At 39.4% G+C, this 19,927-nt stretch overlaps 1 protein-coding gene across 2 annotated transcripts in view; it reads right to left on the reverse strand.

The window, feature by feature from the left end:
* Positions 1-6,680: 6,680 nt before the first annotated feature.
* The window catches only part of pde9ac (phosphodiesterase 9ac), a 28,901-nt gene continuing 15,654 nt past the window's right edge, over positions 6,681-19,927 (reverse strand). The window contains exons 11-18 of one of the 2 annotated variants that reach the window (XM_057839182.1): positions 18,443-18,547; positions 18,292-18,374; positions 16,755-16,911; positions 11,672-11,785; positions 11,461-11,565; positions 11,216-11,344; positions 11,055-11,150; positions 6,681-6,865 (exon numbers count right to left, since the gene is read on the reverse strand). In XM_057839182.1, coding sequence (XP_057695165.1) covers positions 6,809-6,865; positions 11,055-11,150; positions 11,216-11,344; positions 11,461-11,565; positions 11,672-11,785; positions 16,755-16,911; positions 18,292-18,374; positions 18,443-18,547 — 846 coding nt within the window. In that variant the 3' untranslated portion in view covers positions 6,681-6,808. Of the gene's footprint in view, positions 6,866-8,066; positions 8,118-11,054; positions 11,151-11,215; positions 11,345-11,460; positions 11,566-11,671; positions 11,786-16,754; positions 16,912-18,291; positions 18,375-18,442; positions 18,548-19,927 lie in introns of those variants that run through there. The other variant, XM_057839183.1, reaches the window with a different exon arrangement.

Consider the following 19,927-nt stretch of genomic DNA (forward strand, 5'->3'; position numbering starts at 1 on the left):
GGTTGACAGGTATGAAATATATGTAAACACACAATGTATTTCTCTATTTCTGTACGCTTTGCAATGACATTAAAATTAGAGGTAGTGACCCCACCTAGCACGTTTGGAAGCTAGCAAGCACTGTTCACGAACCAAGTTTGAAAATTGCAGCGGTACGAAATGTAAGAACATCTAGCAAACATTAACGAACTTGAGTGATTAGATTTCAATTAAGAAAAAGCTGCGGAAGAAATATAAAAACAGGTGATCGCTTCTAAAAACGACAGGAGTGACGATTCCTCCACCTGGACAACAAACGTCATTGTCTGCAGTGGTTTGAGTCACATGGGACCATCCTGGCTGGTTGCTTTTTGTCGGGTCAGCAGAGAAAACGAGCCTGGTAGGTGATTCACTCGTCTGCCTTATGTTCCAGTCTAATCTGTGGCTTGGCACTAGATAAATGGGGGATTTGGTTTGTTTGCACAGACGAGGCTGGGAACCTCCAGTTTACGCACACAATATTTGTTTAGAAAGTATCGAAGTCGTGATGACCAACAAAAAGAGAAATTTCACATGATTTTCATTTAAATTGATACCTCAGACTTTTTATACCAGTACGTAACATTAAACTACTGTACAATGCACACACACACACTGAAAATGCCCTTTTACCTCAACCTTCACATAGCGCAAACAGTATGTAATCCTCCACTGAGGATTTTAATTTAAGAAAGTACAGAGCGTGTACCAGTGGGAGACAAAGAATGTTGATGTTGAAATAACAATATTTTTTAGGGCCAAAAGTTTTAACCATGTTCATAAATCTGATGGTTATTTACTTACGAGAATTTTAACTTTCACAATTTGAGATGAATATAAGACTTTTAATCAGAGTTCTTTTTGACAGCCCTTTTTAAATTTCATCTGAGTCTTTTGGACGAAAATACTTGTTAGTCTTCGTCTAGTTTTAGTCAAAGAACGTTGAAAGACAAGGACATACAGTGGGGCAAATAAGTTTCAGTCAACCACTAATTGTGCAAGTTCAACCATTTGAAAATATTAGAGAGGCCTGTAATTGTCAACGTGGGTAAACCTCAACCATGAGAGACAGAATGTGGAAAGAAAACCCAGCAAATCACATTGTTTGATTTTTAAAGAATTTATTTGCAAATCATGGCGGAAAATAAGTATTTGGTCAATACCAAAAGTTCATCTCAATACTTTGTTATGTACCCTTTGTTGGCAATAACGGAGGCCAAACGTTTTCTGTAACTCTTCACAAGCTTTTCACACACTGTTGCTGGTATTTTGGCCCATTCCTCCATGCCGATCTCCTCTAGAGCTTTTGGGGCTGTTGTTGGGCAACGCGGACTTTCAACTCCCTTCACAGATTTTCTATTGGGTTGAGATCTGGAGACTGGCTAGGTCACTCCAGGACCTTGAAATGCTTCTTACGAAGCCACTCCTTTGTTGCCCTGGCTGTGTGTTTGGGCTCATTGTCATGCTGAAAGACCCAGCCATGTCTCATCTTCAATGCCCTTGCTGATGGAAGGAGATTTTCACTAAAAATCTCTCGATACATGGCCCCATTCATTCTTTCCTTTACACAGATCAGTTGTCCTGGTCCCTTTGCAGAAAAACAGCCCCAAAGCATGATGTTTCCACCCCCATGCTTCACAGTGGGTATGGTGTTCTTCGGATGCAATTCAGTATTCTTTCTCCTCCAAACATGTGAACCTGTGTTTCTACCAAAAAGTTCTATTTTGGTTTCATCTGACCATAACACATTCTCTCAGTCCTCTTCTGGACTTCTGCCCCGCGTGCGCCCGCCGGGAAGGCCGAATCTCGCGCGTCCTCTTATTTTAACCCTTTGTACTGACTCCATGTTTCAAAAGCTTGAAGAACACTCACTGAAAACAGGTTGACAATTTATTCGTCGACAATGGTAAAAACAAGGCAAAAACAGACGACGGAGGGACAATTCTGGATCCAAAACAAGGCTACATGTTTCCGAGCAGAAAAAAATCTGTCTTATCTCAGTGTCCAGTCTTTTTAAAGTCTTTGCTGAGGCGGGCCTTGTCGAAGGAGTTTCTGGGCGTTGCTTTTGGGTCATCCCCTCTGTGGCCGGTTTTGGGCGGCTTAGGTTCGTGCGCGGATTGGGACGCCCGCTATCAACTTTGCTGTCCGGGCTGGTTGTACTTGTTTTAGGACAAAGCGCTTTGTCCTTGGAGTTTGCTGGGAGAGCTGATTGCCAGAGTTGGTGCGTCAATCTTGTGATAAGACGGCATTGTGTATCTCTTCTATTTCTTCTCATTAAACTATGGTGTTCTATTTATTTTATATTAGTAGTGTAGTCCTACCGTAAATATGAAAATGATATTATTTCCTGATTAATTATATTACGTGTGTTAGACTAATGCAAACAGTTATTTGGTGTGTGCGATGATGACACCAAGCGTTTTACCTATTGCAGATTCAGTCTTCCCAGCCTGGTGCAGGTCTACAATTTTGTCTTTGGTGTCCTTCGACAGCTCTTTGGTCTTGGCCATAGTGGAGTTTGGAGTGTGATTGACTGAGATTGTGGACAGGTGTCTTTTATACCGATAATGACTTAAAACAGGTGCCATTAATACAGGTAACGAGTGGAGCCCCGTTAGACCTCGTTAGAAGAAGTTAGACCTCTTTAACACTCAGAAATCTTGCTTGTTTGTAGGTCACCAAATACTTATTTTTCACTCAAATTTGGAAATAAATTCTTTAAAAACAAAACCATGTGATTTTCTGTTTTTTTTTCACATTCTGTCTCTCATGGTTGAGGTTTACCCATGTTGACAATTACAGGCCTCTCTAATCTTTTCAAGTAGGAGAACTTGCACAATTGGTGGTTGACTAAATATTTTTTTGCCCCACTGTAATTATAGAGTGTACAAGGACATCACCATCTTTGTGATGATGATACACTTTCAGCAGGAAAACAGTTCATTACTTTCAATTAGTAACTCACCTGGACGCCACGAACTCAATGTAAAAGGTTTTCCAAGAGTTTCAGCAGACACTAGCCACGCTAAATCCTAATGCGAATGCTATGCTAACGCTACAAGTTGCATTTAGTGTGTGATGACGCGCAGCACACAGGACCGAACACTGCTACGATGCGTGCTACACACAATTAGAAAATGTCACACATTGTGAACTTATGACGGACACTCTGCAAAATTTTCATCTCGCTGGCATTTGTCTTGTTATTTTTTAGTCTCCAAAGACACGTTTTTAACTTGTCACATCATTGTCATGAAGAATTGTTCGTTGACGAAATATTTTCGTTATTGTCATCGTTGAAACAAACAAAACACGAAAACAATACTGCTTTTATTAATAGGCCTACACGCCGTCTTTACAAGGACAATCACAACTGAACCTTATTTAAAGAGGTAGAATTTTGGACATTTTTTATCTTTTTAGATTGTTGAGGACCATAATGTATTAAGTGTTGAGTCATAAGCTTTTGTCATATCACAGGCAATGAAATGGATGCGAGAAGAAGACAATAAGTTGTGGCCCAACTTTACAAAATCCTTTTATTGGTTCGTTATCAGTGTTACATTCACTGGCCATTCTTGTTTTGTTACATTTGATGAAAACATTCCTAAAATTCTGTGTGTCACACAATGTGTAAGAGTACATTAAACAGCAATTTTGTCTCCTCAAAACAGATATCTTTTATTGCTTTGAAATGATAATCTATGACATTACAGAGACAAAGTAAGAACAATTATGGGTGAGAAAAAAAACAAAACAAATTCAAGTACAAACGGAAATGAAATTGATCTGTGCTTTTCCAACACATGTCTTTGGTGACCGTGTTTATTGCCTTGTATGCCATGCGACTGAGTAGGTAGTGTTAATTGGCTGTGTGTGTGTATCTTTTACAGGAGTTTTCACGAAACCATACAAAGAAAAAGCAAGTACTTCCAAGAAAAGAAAAAAACAAAACACCTCAGAATCTGTTAATGGTATGTGTGTACGTTGAGTAATTAGCAACAGAATCTAAGTTCCGTATTGTGTTGCTCTATCTTACGCTTCAAGTGTTGAACCCCAAGTGGCCAATTAAAAGTGATTTGCTAGTATGTCAGAAAAAGAATTTCATCCAAGAACTTCAAGATGGTACCTTTTATATACATTAGAGATGTACTGAAAGCGAAATTCTTGGCTGAAACCGAATATTGGAAACACTTGGCCGAAAACCGAACGTTATTTATTTTAATTCATTTTTTTCACTATTTTCCAATTAATGCCCTTTGCCTTGGCATCGATTCGATGACCCCAAATTTTCGTTTGAAAGGTGCCGATTCTGAATCCCCATGGGAGGGTGCGTTCCTGGCAGGAGTGAGCATTTTGTTGCAAGCTCTGAATGGGTCCTATAGCAGAGGTGATGGGTAGCGTCGTCATAGCATTCTGTTCGGTGGCCGGTGACACACACGTCACGGCCAATGAAACCTTGACAAATGCACTTTCTTGGAAGTTTGGGATACTTGAGAAATGGGTCTCACGCCTCCAATTGCTAAGCTAAATTAGATCTCGATGTACATTTGTGTGGAAGTGGAGTTCACAGAAACAACAAAAAACTCAGTTCTCCCTGAAACTAGTAAAGGTCTTTACAAGTCTATTACAATCTTTTCTACTCGTTAAAATAGGACTCGCTGTTTTCTTGTGCAACAAGTGAAATCGATCGAGAGCCGGGCAAGTGGGACGAGTTCTAGAGGCAACAAAGCTGAATGGGTGTGGAAGTTGCGAGAAAAATGTGACAAAAAGAGGAAGTTGTCCTGTCTTTGATGACTTTTCTTAGTTTACTATTGCTTTTTGGTGATGCAGTAGTTACATGTGATGAGTTGATTATTTATCATTTTTCATTGATTGTTCATTTGATTTGTGCACCATGAGTTTTTAGGATCTTTCCCTCATGTAACAAATCCTAAGCATCTAAGTCTGGAGACATCTAAAGGTCACTCTAAGAACAGCGACTGTGTCAAGGTGTGACCAGCCCATGCACAAATGCTATAGTCTAGTACATTAATTTATAACCCAACATACATGCTGGCGCAAAACCGATTTTCCGATAATAATTTAAATGCTTTAATGAGCCGATATTATTGGACAACTCTATTGGAATAGATACCAGTATTTCCTGAATAGGTTGAATGTTTTCATATTACAACAGTTTGATACGGAAAAAAAACTTTAAAAAGACCAAATCGAAAGGTACGATGTGTCAGATTGGGAACTGATCTTGAACAATATCCTTAATGAGCTGAATAAAATGAGTTACTTTGTTAATACGAATAAGTTACTTCATCAGTGGAGAAGAAAATACAGTATATCTTTAAGGGTACTTCAGACTTAAAGACCTCTTTAACTAAAATATGTTCTTAAAACATATATTATAGCAATTGATAAAAAATCTAAATATAATATTTGGGACATGTTTTGACCTACGGAGGGTGCCATGTTTTACACTCGCAATGCACGCTGGGGGTGATGACATTGTTGAACTGGACTGGGAGAATAGCTGTGTCAGCTAGCAAGCAAAGGTAGTATGACGACCTTCATGATTTTGTCACATTCTGCTGCTGGTGAGATTGTTTTGTTACAGAGCTGTGGGATGAGTTCCCAACGTCGTACCTCCATTCAATTCCAGCTCATCAGCAGTGTCTTTAAACCGATCCTAGGCGGCTTGCCGAGATATTGATTTTCCTGCTATTTGATATTGATATTTTTATATCCATTCGTTGCAAATTGCATCTTTGCCTTGTTTTTTTTTTTTTTGTTTGTCTGCCTATCACCGAGGTTTTTCTTTTTTTTTTTTTTTTTTTGACCCCAACCTACTGTCACGGACTCTTTTTGTGTCTCCCTTTTCACGATTGCGTGTTTTTTTTGAGTGTTCAATGAACCCTTTTACGCAATCCCTATGTTATTGTTGTTTGCTTGCTGTCTGAAGTGAGCCGCGTTTTCTAATTCCGTGGTCATTTCAGCCGCACTTTCTTTTCAGTTACGTTTCCCTTTCAGGTTTTACTGCCCAGATAGACAAAGCATGTGAGTTTCAATTGCTTTATAAGGAAATGTATGACTCCAACGTCACGCAGAAGTATAGTCCTGTGGTCTACGCGCTCGTCTGTTGCACGGGAAATGTGGATTCGAATCCCATTGGAGACCTTCATTTCATTGCTTTTGCTGCTTGTTTTGTGAAATATCGACAGTCCTGTCCTGCTCATCAATTTTCTGCTCGGGTTCAAATTGGAAGGGCAGAACCGACAACATATTTATGTAGCTAATGAGGAAGTACGGCAGCGCTGCCCAGTGACATCACCACCCAGAGTGCATTGCGTCGTCAACAACAATGGCGACCCCACTGGCTAAATTTTTCAAATTGTTTAAAAACCAAAACATTAAGAGGGGTTTGAATATCAAATTATTATAACTAATACTAAAATTTATCGTTTAAGAACTTCAAGTCTTTCTGTCCCCGGTTCCCTTTAATTTAATGCTATAAGAAGATCCCTGATGATGTGTTCTTAGAGAATCCGATCCTCTGAGCGTTTGCAGTACTGTCGGATGAAAAAAAACAAATAAAGGTAGTTACTGTTAATTCCACAAATAGACAGATTTCACAGGGCGTGCCTCTTTGTTACATTCTGTGCAAAAGTCTAAGTCAAAGTTCAAGATACGATGCCCCCTTGGTGCCTAACTTTAGATGAGTATGTGGCTGAATCGTCTCTTTGCTTTCTTCTGCCGCGCCATCTGTTGACAGTCAGAGCGCAGCGCTGCAATGTTTTCATCCAGACTCGCTCTTCTTATAGTCTTTGCTGAATTTGAACACAAAAGAGGACCCCTGTGGGGAAACGACACCCGAGTTAAAAAAGAAAAAAAAAAGAAAAAAGGAAGGTATATGAGACTTTAAAAAAAAGTATGTTATTTCGCATTATCTATATTCTATTCAATAGATTCTACAAACTCTTGTTGAAACTTACACCAATCTAATGACAGCCAATAATGGGGTAAATATAGAGCATATATTAAAAAAAAAATCAATTTTGATTGACAGAAACTGTCAGAGAGGTATTCATTTTGGTATTGATTGATGGATTTATTATTATTATTATTATATATATATATTTTTTTTATCACATTTTGGGCCATGAAGAGAAGACAAAAAAACTTCTGTCATGCTTTACATTACATTGACTTCCAGAAAAAAAAATCAAAAAACAAAATAATAAAAAAAAAAACTTAAATGTCACATACTATTGGACTTCAATGTCTATATGTACATATTTCACAATCTGGATTTTAGAACGTAAAATACAATATCTTGAATACCTTTAACTGCAGATTTAATATGAAATATTTGATACAATACTTATAGTGTAAGAAAGAATACTGAGAATTCATATATTTAATTTAATCTAGGGAAAATAATTTATGACATATAAACTAACAGACTAAATTTGTGCTAAATGACAAAAATGCATACCTGTTCACTTGTGTTAAATAATACATACCTCTCTGACTGTGTCAATCAATACTGACCCTCAACTTTTCAGCTAAATTGCAGCTAATTAATTTAAATAAATAAAGTGGACAGTGAATGCAAAAGTGTTCATTTTAGGTTGCGATAAAAGATGGTGGTGGGGAAAAAAGATTGGAAAAAGGAAATTAGGAGCGTGGGGATACATGACAACTTCATCACTTGTGTTCTTCAAATATGAAATGAAATATATTGTTTTTACTCATATAAAACATGATTTTTTTCCCACCTCGCTTTGATCCAACAGCCCTACTCTCGCTCTAAATATATATATATATATATGACTATAATTTTGTGAATTTTGCCTTTGTAGGTAACCGTGAGTTGCATTATAATTGAAATTTTGTGTGATGAAAGTGTTTACATGTTCCCGCAGCACCATGAAAGTGATTGAGAGAGGCAGAGACAGTCACACACTCATGACACGACTAAACACTAGCACACAACCAATGCATCACCTCTTACTTACACAGATACCACTGCACTCACTCACTCACTGCAGAGCTTACTTCTTCTTCCCACCTAATGACATATTTTCAGTTTTTTTCTTCTGCGCCTCATTGAACAAAAGACATATACCTTTATGTTAGCAAGTGACTTTGGATGGGGGCGGTGCGCATGCATGCATGTGTGACCGTGTGCACCTCATAAAGACATGGGCTGCCATTTGGAGAGTTGCTTCCCACAAAGACAAAACATTTTGAATGCAGAATATTGGAAGGGTTGACTTGAGAAGGTGATTTCAAAATGTGCGAGTGATTTGCGAAACCACCTACTTGTCTTTTCTACATTGAAGGTAATTAATGTGTTATAACTGTCTTTTCATTCACCTACTGGATCACACACCATGAAAAAAAAACACTTTTGAGTTGGGTCAATATTTATGGGGACGTGTGATGTAAAGTAAACATATTTAACGTATGTTCTCACTTGTTTGATCTAATATCCTTTGCTTTATAAGGTCTCTCAACCAGTGTTGTTAATCCTACTTTAAAAACGTAATTACAGTTACAAATTACTTTTCCCAAACAGTAATTGGGTTGTCACTCAGTTACCTCAGTGTAAGAGTAATTAGTTACTCGGCAAATTAACTGACATTACTTTTCATGTTCTAAACGTTATTACATGATCCATTCTATAACATCTTTCACACCATTCAACTATGTTTATATTAACTGATTGAATTGAACTGAGAGGTCCTTTTCATGAAAAAAAATCATAAGTCACATTTTTTGCATTTTTTGAAAATTCACCTATATAAGAGTGTAATGGTTAACAGACTTTACATTGAAATGCTTTGAGAAAAAAGCTTTTTTTGGTTTTCCTGTTGTACTGAACCTGCACTGAAACTTGACCCCCGTAGCGAGGTACAGTGGGGCAAATAAGTATGTAGTCAACCACCGATTGTGCAAGTTCTCCTACTTGAAAAGATTAGAGAGGCCTGTAATTGTCAACATGGGTAAACCTCAACCATGAGAGACAGAATGTGGAAAAAAACAGAAAATCACATTGTTTGATTTTTAAAGAATTTATTTCCAAATTAGAGTGGAAAATAAGTATTTGGTCACCTACAAACAAACAAGATTTCTGGCTGTCAAAGAGGTCTAACTTCTTCTAACGAGGTCTAATGAGGCTCTACTCGTTACCTGTATCAATGGCACCTGTTTTAACTCATTATCGGTATAAAAGACACATGTCCACAAACTCAGTCAGTCACACGCCAAACTCCACTATGGCCAAGACCAAAGAGCTGTCGAAGGACACCAGAGACAAAATTGTAGACCTGCATCAGGCTGGGAAGACTGAATCTGCAATAGGTAAAACACTTGGTGTAAAAAAAAAATCAACTGTGGGAGCAATTATTAAAAAATGACATTCAAGACCACTGATAATCTTCCTTGATCTGGGGCTCCATGCAAGATCTCACCCCGTGGCATCAAAATGATAACAAGAAAGGTGAGCAAAAATCCCAAAACCACACGGGGGGACCTAGTGAATGACCTACAGAGAGCTGGGACCACAGTAACAAAAGCTACTATCAGTAACACAATGCGCCGCCATGGACTCAAATCCTGCACTGCCAGACGTGTCCCCCTGCTGAAGCCAGTACACGTCCAGGCCCGTCTGCGGTTTGCTAGAGAGCATTTGGAGGATCCAGAAGAGGACTGGGAGAATGTGTTATGGTCAGATGAAACCAAAATACAACTTTTTGTTAGAAACACAGGTTCTCGTGTTTGGAGGACAAAGAATACTGAATTGCATCCAAAGAACAATGAAAAATGGGGGTGGAAACGTCATGCTTTGGGGCTGTTTTTCTGCATAGGGACCAGGACGATTGATCTGTATAAAGGAAAGAATGAATGGGGTCATGTATTGAGAGATTTTGAGAGAAAATCTCCTTCCATCAGCAAGGGCATTGAAGATGAGACGTGGCTGGGTCTTTCAGCATGACAAGGATCCCAAACACACAGCCAGGGCAACAAAGGAGTGGCTTTGTAAGAAGAATTTCAAGGTCCTGGAGTGGCCTAGCCAGTCTCCAGATCTCAACCCCACAGAAAATCTGTGGAGGGAGTTGAAAGTCCGTGTTGCCTAACGACAGCCCCAAAACATCACTGCTCTAGAGGAGATCTGCATGGAGGAGTGGGCCAAAATACCAGCAACAGTGTGTGAAAAGCTTGTGAAGAGTTACAGAAAACGTTTGGCCTCAGTTATTGCCAACAAAGGGTACATAACAAAGTATTGAGATGAACTTTTGGTATTGACCAAATACTTACTTTCCACCATGATTTGCAAATAAATTCTTTAAAAATCATACAATGTGATTATCTGGGGGGGGGTTTCCACATTTTGTCTCTCATGGTTGAGGTTTACCCATGTTGACAATTACAGGGCTCTCTAATATTTTCAAGTGGGAGAACTTGCACAATTAGTGGTTGGCTAAATATTTATATGCCCCAGCCCCACTGTACATATTGAACCATGACTTGTGTGTACTGTCACACCCCGAGTATATATATATTTTTTCAATGTGCAGGTGAGGTTCTGAATTCCTTCCCTCTAGTAACTTTGCTCTAGTTATTTTGATAAAAAAAAATAAAGAATCACACAAGGTTTATGGATTCGTCATTCAAGAAAAGTTCAGGGCAAGTGACCATTTTTGGTAACAAAAAATAAAAACAAATTATTACTATATTGTTCCGTCCCTGATCATTACAATATTACACCGGAACTGGTTTTGGAGTGAGTAGTGTTTATTTCACTGCCATAATACAGCAATACAACATGCTTAAATTCTGGCTCACAAATTGAAGAAACAAACTACTAAACAATGACTTGTTTTTTCAAAAGTGCCATAGTTGGGTCACCTGTATCTCAAGTCACCTCTACTTGCTTTGTTGTGCAAAAAGACCCATTTATCAATAAAAAATATCCAAAATGGCTTACTTATGAGGCACAAACTCCACCACATACACAAAGATAAAAAAGGTTCTACCTCTGTCATGGCATCATCGATCTGTTTCAGCTCCTCATAGTGGTCTCTGGAGTCCCTCAGGGGTTGAACCATGATCTCCTCAATCTGAGGGAAAAGCTGTTGGAGACGACAGTAAGAGGAATGGCAGTGTTCCCGCCATCAGCAAGTGGAGTCGAGCCTACCTTCATGACAGTTTCAAACATGGGGATGAGGACAAATTTGATGAAGCCTATCTGAGCGGTGGGTTTGGTTACTTTGTCTCTGTCCATGAAGGGGGCGACTGGGAGGCCCTCTGACTTCTCCCGGTCACTCTGAGAGTTGCAAATGTCAACGTGCGTTACCACGTTATTAATTGCAAAGTGCATTTTTTTGTGCTTGACTTTGTTTGAGGACAGTTCAGTTGTATGTAGTGGGGTTGCATGCTCACCTGCATGAAGTACTCCTCCAGTAGGCAGTCCACCCATGGCTCGGCCACCTCAGTGGGACGCACCTCATTGGAAATGTCGCAGCATTTGATCAAAACCATCTTAAGCTAAAAATTAAATGCGGTACCTTTTACCACTCTGTCATTATATTTACAATTTACCAAGCAGATGAAAGCCTGCTTGTAATGTCAACTGCTGAAATCTTGTACTTACACATGTCACATGCTCCTCGTTGGTGAAGTCGAAGTTGTCCACTTTCTGCTTGAATGAGTCCAGTATCTCACCATGTCTGGCCATATCAGTGGCCAGAATAAGGGTGATTATGGCCTGCAGACAAAGGTCAAAGTTAGTTTATTGTTCAGTTTAGCATTAAAACAGTATAGTAGGCAGGTGTTAGTATGTACTTCTGTCTGTAAAGTTGTTTTGGTTTGACTTTGACTGTACTTTGCTTACAAAGTAATAATACATTTAAAAAATGGAATCTGAAAAAGATCAGTATTTTTTCAGACATTTCATAAAGTGTACCTATCTATAGATTTAATATGTGCCATGAAATGGTGACAATTAAGAGTACTACGGAATTTGTATTCGTTTCGTACCATCACGGTGCAGGCATCACAGTTTGGTGCACGCAGTCAGACGCGAATACATTTGAGTTAAAAAAAATATCCACTTCATAGTTAGTCTTTCTCCAATCCAGGGGGCGATAGAGGTGTTGTGCCCAAACGAACAACCGACATTATGGCAGAAAGAAGACAAACCAAAATAGACACAGAAGAAGTTATCGTTGATCACGACTAGGAAAGTTATAACAAATATACCGAGTGGGAACTATCAAATGCAGTATTGCTACACTTTTGTATCAATTTCAGTATCAGTGTATCATTTAAGGAAATGTTGACTTGGCTCTAGCCCTAGGCTGAAGTCATTGAAACACTGAGTGAGTACCAGTATTTTGCACTTCAAGAGATGCTTTTTCAGTTTTGGAACTATTTGCACTTTATATTTTGTTCTATCCAAAATAAAAATATATCTTATGTGGGAGTGTTTGTAATTGTTTACAGTTAACTGTATGCAATCCAACATTGAAAATAGTAGTGTCTTATTTTTATACAACAGTGTTAGGGCCTCCGCCACTCCCTCCTGAGGCCCGACCCACCTTGGGCAGGTGGACATGTTTTTATCTGATTTTGGTTGGGACGTCTGACGGATAGAGCGACCACAGAGCAATGACAATTAGCCATCTTTAAAAGCGGAAGTGGACGCCACCAACTTGTCGCCCAATCAACTCGTCTGGTTCCATCTGTCACTTGCATCTCGCGTTTTGATACATCGTTTTTTGATGACTGGTTTTTGACTACTTTTGCTCTTGCCCCAGGACCTGTCTTATGGGCACCGATTGTCGGACCCTACGTCTGCCTCCTTCCGATCCGCATCATGGACTCTCGGCTCTCCCTTGGCTCTTCCATCACTAACACTCGTTACGTCTTTGCCAATAAATTACTGTTCCTCATAACCGGCTTGTCTGCTTTGGGATACCCCCCTGCTCACACACCCCTAACAAAGCGTTACCAAGGTTGCCAGCTGGGGCATGCTACCTGACTTTAACTGTCACCTCTGTCGATCCTTACAAAAAAAGGTGTGTTGTCTATTTTTGCACATAAACTGGAACATTCTGAGTTCACAATTTAAACAGTGTAAAATTATTCACATACAGTGGGGCAAATAAGTATTTAGTCAACCACTAATTGTGCAAGTTCTCCCACTTGAAAATATTAGAGAGGCCTGTAATTGTCAACATGGGTAAACCTCAACCATGAGAGACAGAATGTGGAAAAAAAAACAAACAAACAGAAAAACGCATTGTTTGATTTTTAAAGAATTTGTTTGCAAATCATGGTGGAAAATAAGTATTTGGTCAATACCAAAAGTTCATCTCAATACTTTGTTATGTACCCTTTGTTGGCAATAACGGTGGCCAAACGTTTTCTGTATCTCTTTACAAGAAGATTTTCACACACTGTTGCTGGTATTTTGGCCATTCCTCCATGCAGATCTCCTCTAGAGCAGTGATGTTTTGGGGCTGTCGTTGGGCAACACGGACTTTCAACTCCCTCCACAGATTTTCTGTGGGGTTGAGATCTGGAGACTGGCTAGGCCACTCCGGGACCTTGAAATGCTTCTTACAAAGCCACTGCTTTGTTGCCCTTGCTGTGTGTTTGGGATCATTGTCATGCTGAAAGACCCAGCCACGTCTCATCTTCAATGCCCTTGCTGATGGAAGGAGATTTTCACTCAAAATCTCTCGATACATGGCCCCATTCATTCTTTCCTTTACACAAATCAGTCGTCCTGGTCCCTTTGCAGAAAAACAGCCCCAAAGCATGATGTTTCCACCCCCATGCTTCATAGTGAAAATGCTGTTCTTCGGATGCAATTCAGAATTCTTTCTCCTCCAAACATGAGAACCTATGTTTCTACCAAAAAGTTCTATTTTTGGTTTCATCTGACCATAACACATTCTCCCAGTCCTCTTCTGGATCATCCAAATGCTTTCTAGCGAACCGCAGACAGGCCTGGACCGCTACTTTCTTCAGCAGGGGGACACGTCTGGCAGTGCAGGATTTGAGTCCTTGGCGGCGCAATGTGTTACTGATAGTAGCCTTTGTTACTGTGGTCCCAGCTCTCTGTAGGTCATTCACTAGGTCCCCCCGTGTGGTTCAGGCATTTTTGCTCACCGTTCTTGTTATCATTTTGACGCCACGGGGTGAGATCTTGCATGGAGCCCCAGATCGAGGGAGATTATCAGTAGTCTTGTATGTCTTCCATTTTCTAATAATTGCTCCCAAAGTTGATTTCTTTACACCAAGTGTTTTACCTATTGCAGATTCAGTCTTCCCAGCCTGGTGCAGGTCTACAATTTTCTCTGGTGTCCTCCAACAGCTCTTTGGTCTTGGCCATAGTGGAGTTTAGAGTGTGACTGACTGAGTTTGTGGACAAGTGTCTTTTATAACAATAATGAGTTAAAGCAGGTGCCATTAATACAGGTAATGAATGAAGCCTCATTAGACCTCGTTAGATCACGTTAGAAGTTAGACCTCTTTGACAGCCAGAAATCTTGCTTATTTGTCGGTGACAAAATACTTATTTTCCACTCTAATTTGGAAATAAATTCTTTAAAAATCAAACAATGTGATTTTCAGTCCCCCCCCCCCCCCCCACATTTTGTCTCTCATGGATGAGGTTTACCCATGTTGACAATTACAAGGCTCTCTAATCTTTGCAAGTAGGAGAACTTGCACAATTGGGGGTTGACTAAATACTTATTTGCCCCACTGTATTTAAATTGTGCTATAATTTGATTTGGTCACAATGAAACGGAGCCCCTAAAGGGACATGACAGAAATAAAATCATTTGAAGAGTCTGGTGCGCAGCAGATAGCATGTGGAGCACTAGAAACTATCTGGTGCGCACCAGAAACAATCTGGTAAACATTAGCATTATATAGAATTTAAGCTAGCGGACCTTTGCTATGCAAGTTAGCCATATGTTTTTCTGTTGTACTTATATCCTCATTTATTCATTTTTTCCTATATCGTTTGAGGCTAAGTACAGGCGCTAGTTGAATCCAAGATTGAAGTAAAGGTCAACGAAATCCTGTATTATCATTTTTAGCACGCCGAAACTGCTGATGTCCGATGCGCAGCTGAGCTTAGCCTCAAGCGGTATAAAAATAAAAATAAATGAGGATTTTACAAAAGAACAATTTTCTAAATTGCATAGCAAAAGTCCGTGACCTTTAATGCTATACCGTATAATGCTAGTGTTTACCAGATTATTTCAGGTACGCACTAGAAACAATTTGGTGTGCACCAGATGGTTTAAATTTATTATATTTCTGTCAATGTCCCTTTAGGGGCTCCGTTCAATGTATTCAGACAGGGTCTTAAATATAATGTACATCAGTGTTCTATGTTACTGTTAACTGTGTATGTAGTCCTGTTACCATTGCTGATATGTACATATACATATATATATATATATATATGTTTGGCGGAAAACACTCAAGTTACTTGAAGTTCTGTACTGAGACCCACAATTTGGCCATATTTCAAAGTTGTCTTATATGTACGGTATGTGTTTCATCATTGGAAAGCTTAAAATCTCAATTTTCTGGGGGAAGAAAAATTTTGAACAGGAGGGCATTTAAAGAAAAAAAAACCCTTAAACCTTAACTTAAGGTGAGAGTATGAGAGAGCATAATTAAAGATCCCATGATTTAAACGAGATATTATCTCTGACTTACCTTGTTTCGATCCAAAAACTCCATGTAGCATGTATCACTGAGTGTCAAGACACAGCTGTGAATGGCCACTGCTGGACTTTTGGGGGATTTTATGGGTGAAACAAGGTAATATAACAAGGGTCGAAATGCAGAAATCACAGACATCAAGGAGTGGTCGAGATTTTCTTTTCTAACATTTACCCTTTTCAACATTTTTTAAAAAATGTTTTCTTTGTTTGGATCGATTATTTATCAGTTTTTTTTATTTTTTTTTCTGTCATGCTGATAGGGGATATTGCCATTGAGGGCATTGTTTTTCCTTTACCCTTCTCGGGAAAAATGTCTACTATGTAACCACCTTAAGCAAAAATAGGTTGCAGGAAAATAGTGTATTTATTTGCATGATAAATGAGAATTCGGGGTGGGTTTTCTTCATCCCACTCCCATTCAGGCATTTTTTTCTTGTTTTGTTTGGTTAGTTTTGTCACTTGTTATGTAACCAGTTGAAAGCAGAAGACCTGTACTTCTAAAAATGAATGTAACTGCTAGAAATGAAAAAAAAAAAAAAAAAACAAAACAAAAAAAAAAAGAATTAAAGAATGTTAGGACAATAAAAACACAAATTCACAAGCTTGATGTTTCATTCTATTTATTTTTGCACTATAGTAAGACCTGCTTTTCAGTTTTGACCAATAGGAAAAAAGATAACTTTCAAAAACTGTGATTAATTAAAAAAAAAAAAAAAAAAAAAAAAAAAAAAAGCTTTTTTGGTTTTCCTGTTTGACGGAAACCGTAAGGAACAGTGACCCTCGTACCAATGTACATTTTGAACCGTGACTTGTGTCTCCTGTTACATTCCTTGTGACAATGTCAAAAAAAAAAAAAAAAAAGAGGCATGAGGGATGCACTGCGATATTGTACTCTACAACCATCGTCTCATTCATTTCTTAAGATGTGAAATGTGTATCAGTAAGTTAAGTGAATGGCTTTCACACGTTTGACACACTTACCTGTCGAATTTGTTTAAATGCCTCAGGATCCACATTTGCGAAGATGTTGCACTCAGGGAGGGAAATGATCTGGAATGCCACGGCACAGTGATGATTCTCCAGTGGCGAGATGTCATTGTAGCGCACTGCCAGCTCTGTACGAGCATTTATTTGGTATCTGATTGATGGATAATAATAATTAATATATACAGTGGGGCAAAGAAGTATTCAGTCAACCACCAATTGTGCAAGTTCTCCTACTTGAAAAGATTAGAGAGGCCTGTAATTGTCAACATGGGTAAACCTCAACCATGAGAGACAGAATGTGAGAAGAAAAAAAAAACTCACATTGTTTGAGTTTTAAAGAATTTATTTCCAAATTAGAGTGGAAAATAAGTATTTGGTCACCTACAAACAAGCAAGATTTCTGGCTGTCAAAGAGGTCTAACTTCTTCTAACGAGGTCTAACGAGGCTCCACTCGTTACCTGTATTAATGGCACCTGTTTTAACTCATTATTGGTATAAAAGACACCTGTCCACAAGCTCAGTCAGTCACACTCCAAACTCCACTATGGCCAAGACCAAAGAGCTCTCGAAGGACACCAGAGACAAAAGTGTAGACCTGCACCTTGCTGGGAAGACTGAATCGAATCTGCAATAGGTAAAACGTTTGGTGTAAAGAAATCAACTGTGGGAGCAATTATTAGAAAATGGAAGACATACAAGACCATTGATAATCTCCCTCCATCTAGGCTCCATGCAAGATCTCACCCTGTGGTGTCAAAATGATAACAAGAACGGTGAGTAAAAATCCCAGAACCACACGGGGGACCTAGTGAATGACCTACAGGGAGCTGGGACCACAGTAACAAAGGCTACTATCAGTAACACAATGCGCCGCCATGGACTCAAATCCTGCACAGCCAGGCGTGTCCCCCTGCTGAAGAAAGAACACGTCCAGGCCTGTCTGTGGTTCGCTAGAGAGCATTTGGATGATCCAGAAGAGGACTGGGAGAATGTGTTATGGTCAGATGAAACCAAAATAGAACTTTTTGGTAGAAACAGGTTCTCGTGTTTGGAGGAGAAAGAATACCAAATTGCATCCGAAGAACACCATACCCACCCTGAAGCATGGGGGTAGAAACATCACGCTTTGGGGCTCTTTTTCTGCTGTTTTTCTGCAGCCACGGCAACAAAGGACTAGCTTCGTAAGAAGCATTTCAAGGTCCTGGAGTGGCCTAGCCAATTAGTGGTTGACTAAATACTTATTTGCCCCACTGTACCTATATCCATCCATCCATCCATCCATCCATCCATCCATCCATCCATCCATCCATCCATCCATCCATCCATCCATCCATCCATCCATCCATCCATCCATCCATCCATCCATCCATCCATCCATCCATCCATCCATCCATCCATCCATCCATCCATCCATCCATCCATCCATTTATGATGACTCAGAGCAGCAACAGCGTGTATTATTATGTAGAAGCTCCCCTTGGTGAAATTGTCGCACAGTTTAGTGAGGTCTGAGGTCAATATCATTCTTACGTGTTGTTGTATCCAGGGTGGTCCAGGTCATGACAAACTGCAGCTGTCATTAGAATGCCCATATCAGTGAGAGTCAGCTTCTCCTGTACAACAGCACATTGATAGTTTTACACAATTTGGAGTGCCTCTAAAGGTCCCCACGGTGTCTTACCTGCAGGTTACAGAGATGGATCATGCCGTACATCATCTGACTAACACAGAAACAGTGACGGAAGTTGTGGAAGGGGTTGTTGCGGTAGTTCTCCTGAATGGCCAACTGGAAAATTTGATAGAGAAAATATTTTTTCATGTAATATTTCATGTAATATTTATTTCATGTTTCATGTTTTTCATTCTCTTAATTTTATGCTTGATTTTCGGGTAAACCTCAACTAGGAATGTACAATGGTTATGAAAAAGTATCTGAACCTTTTGGAATTTCTCACATTTCTGCATAAAATCACCATCAAATGTGATCTGATCTTTGTCAAAATCACACAGATGTAAAAACAGTGTCTTCTTAAACTAAAACCACCCAAACGTTTATAGCAGGGGTCCCCAAACTACGGCCCCCGGGCCGGATACGGCCCGCCTCCACATTTGGTCTGGCCCCCTGAACACTACCAGAGAGCATTTCTAATTTTTAATTTTTTAAATTTTTTTTCAATCGTGTTATTTATTTCCTGGCCTTTTTCTATGAAGAAATGAGAGAGGGTTATTTGGTTATTATCTATTTAATTACCGTAATAGTGTTATGTGGTCTTCTGAAAAACAATAAGTGTTTATATTTAGGCACTCCTGCAATTGTCACACTTTTTCTGTTACAAACTGACCCCGGCCCCTCATCAGAGAAGGGAAAAGTTATGTGGCCCTCACAGGAAAAAGTTTGGGGACCCCTGATTTATAGTATTTATATATTTTAAGGAGGATAGCATGCAAACAATGACAGAAGGGGGAAAATAAGTAAGTGAACCCTCTGCCTAAGGAGACCTAAAGGGCAATTGAATTGGCACTGTTGCTTCTCTCCCAAGGAGTGGCCGTCCACCAAAGATGACACCAAGAGTTCAGCGCAGAATACTCAGAGAAGTAGAAAAGAACCCTAGAGTGTCTGCTAATGACTTACATAAATCACGGGCACAGTCCAATATCTCAACTATATGTAAAACTATGGTCAAGAATGGTGTTCATGGGAGGACTCCACGAAGGAAGCAACTGCTGTCGAAAAAAACATTGTTGCTCGTTTAATATTCGCAAAAAGGCACTTTGACACTCCACAAAGGTTTTGGCAAAATATTTTGTGGACTAATGAAACCAAAGTTGAATTGTTTGGGAGTAACACACAACATCATGTGTGGAAGAAAAATGGAACAGCTCACCAACATCAACACCTCATCCCCACCGTGACGGATGGTGGAGGGAGCATCATGATTTGGGGCTGTTTTGCTACCTCAGGACCTGGACAACTTGCAATCATTAATGGAAGAATGAATTCAAAGGTTTATCTGGATGTTTTACAGGGAGACCTGAGGTGGTCTGTCAGACAGTTGAAGCTAAAAAGAGGATGGATGCTGCAACAAGACAATGATCCAAAACACAGAAATAAATCAACTTCAGAATGATTTCAGGAGAACAAAATACACGTTCTGGAGTGGCCAAG

The sequence above is a fragment of the Corythoichthys intestinalis genome, chromosome 6 (genome assembly GCF_030265065.1).
Source record: "Corythoichthys intestinalis isolate RoL2023-P3 chromosome 6, ASM3026506v1, whole genome shotgun sequence".
Taxonomy (NCBI): domain Eukaryota; kingdom Metazoa; phylum Chordata; class Actinopteri; order Syngnathiformes; family Syngnathidae; genus Corythoichthys; species Corythoichthys intestinalis.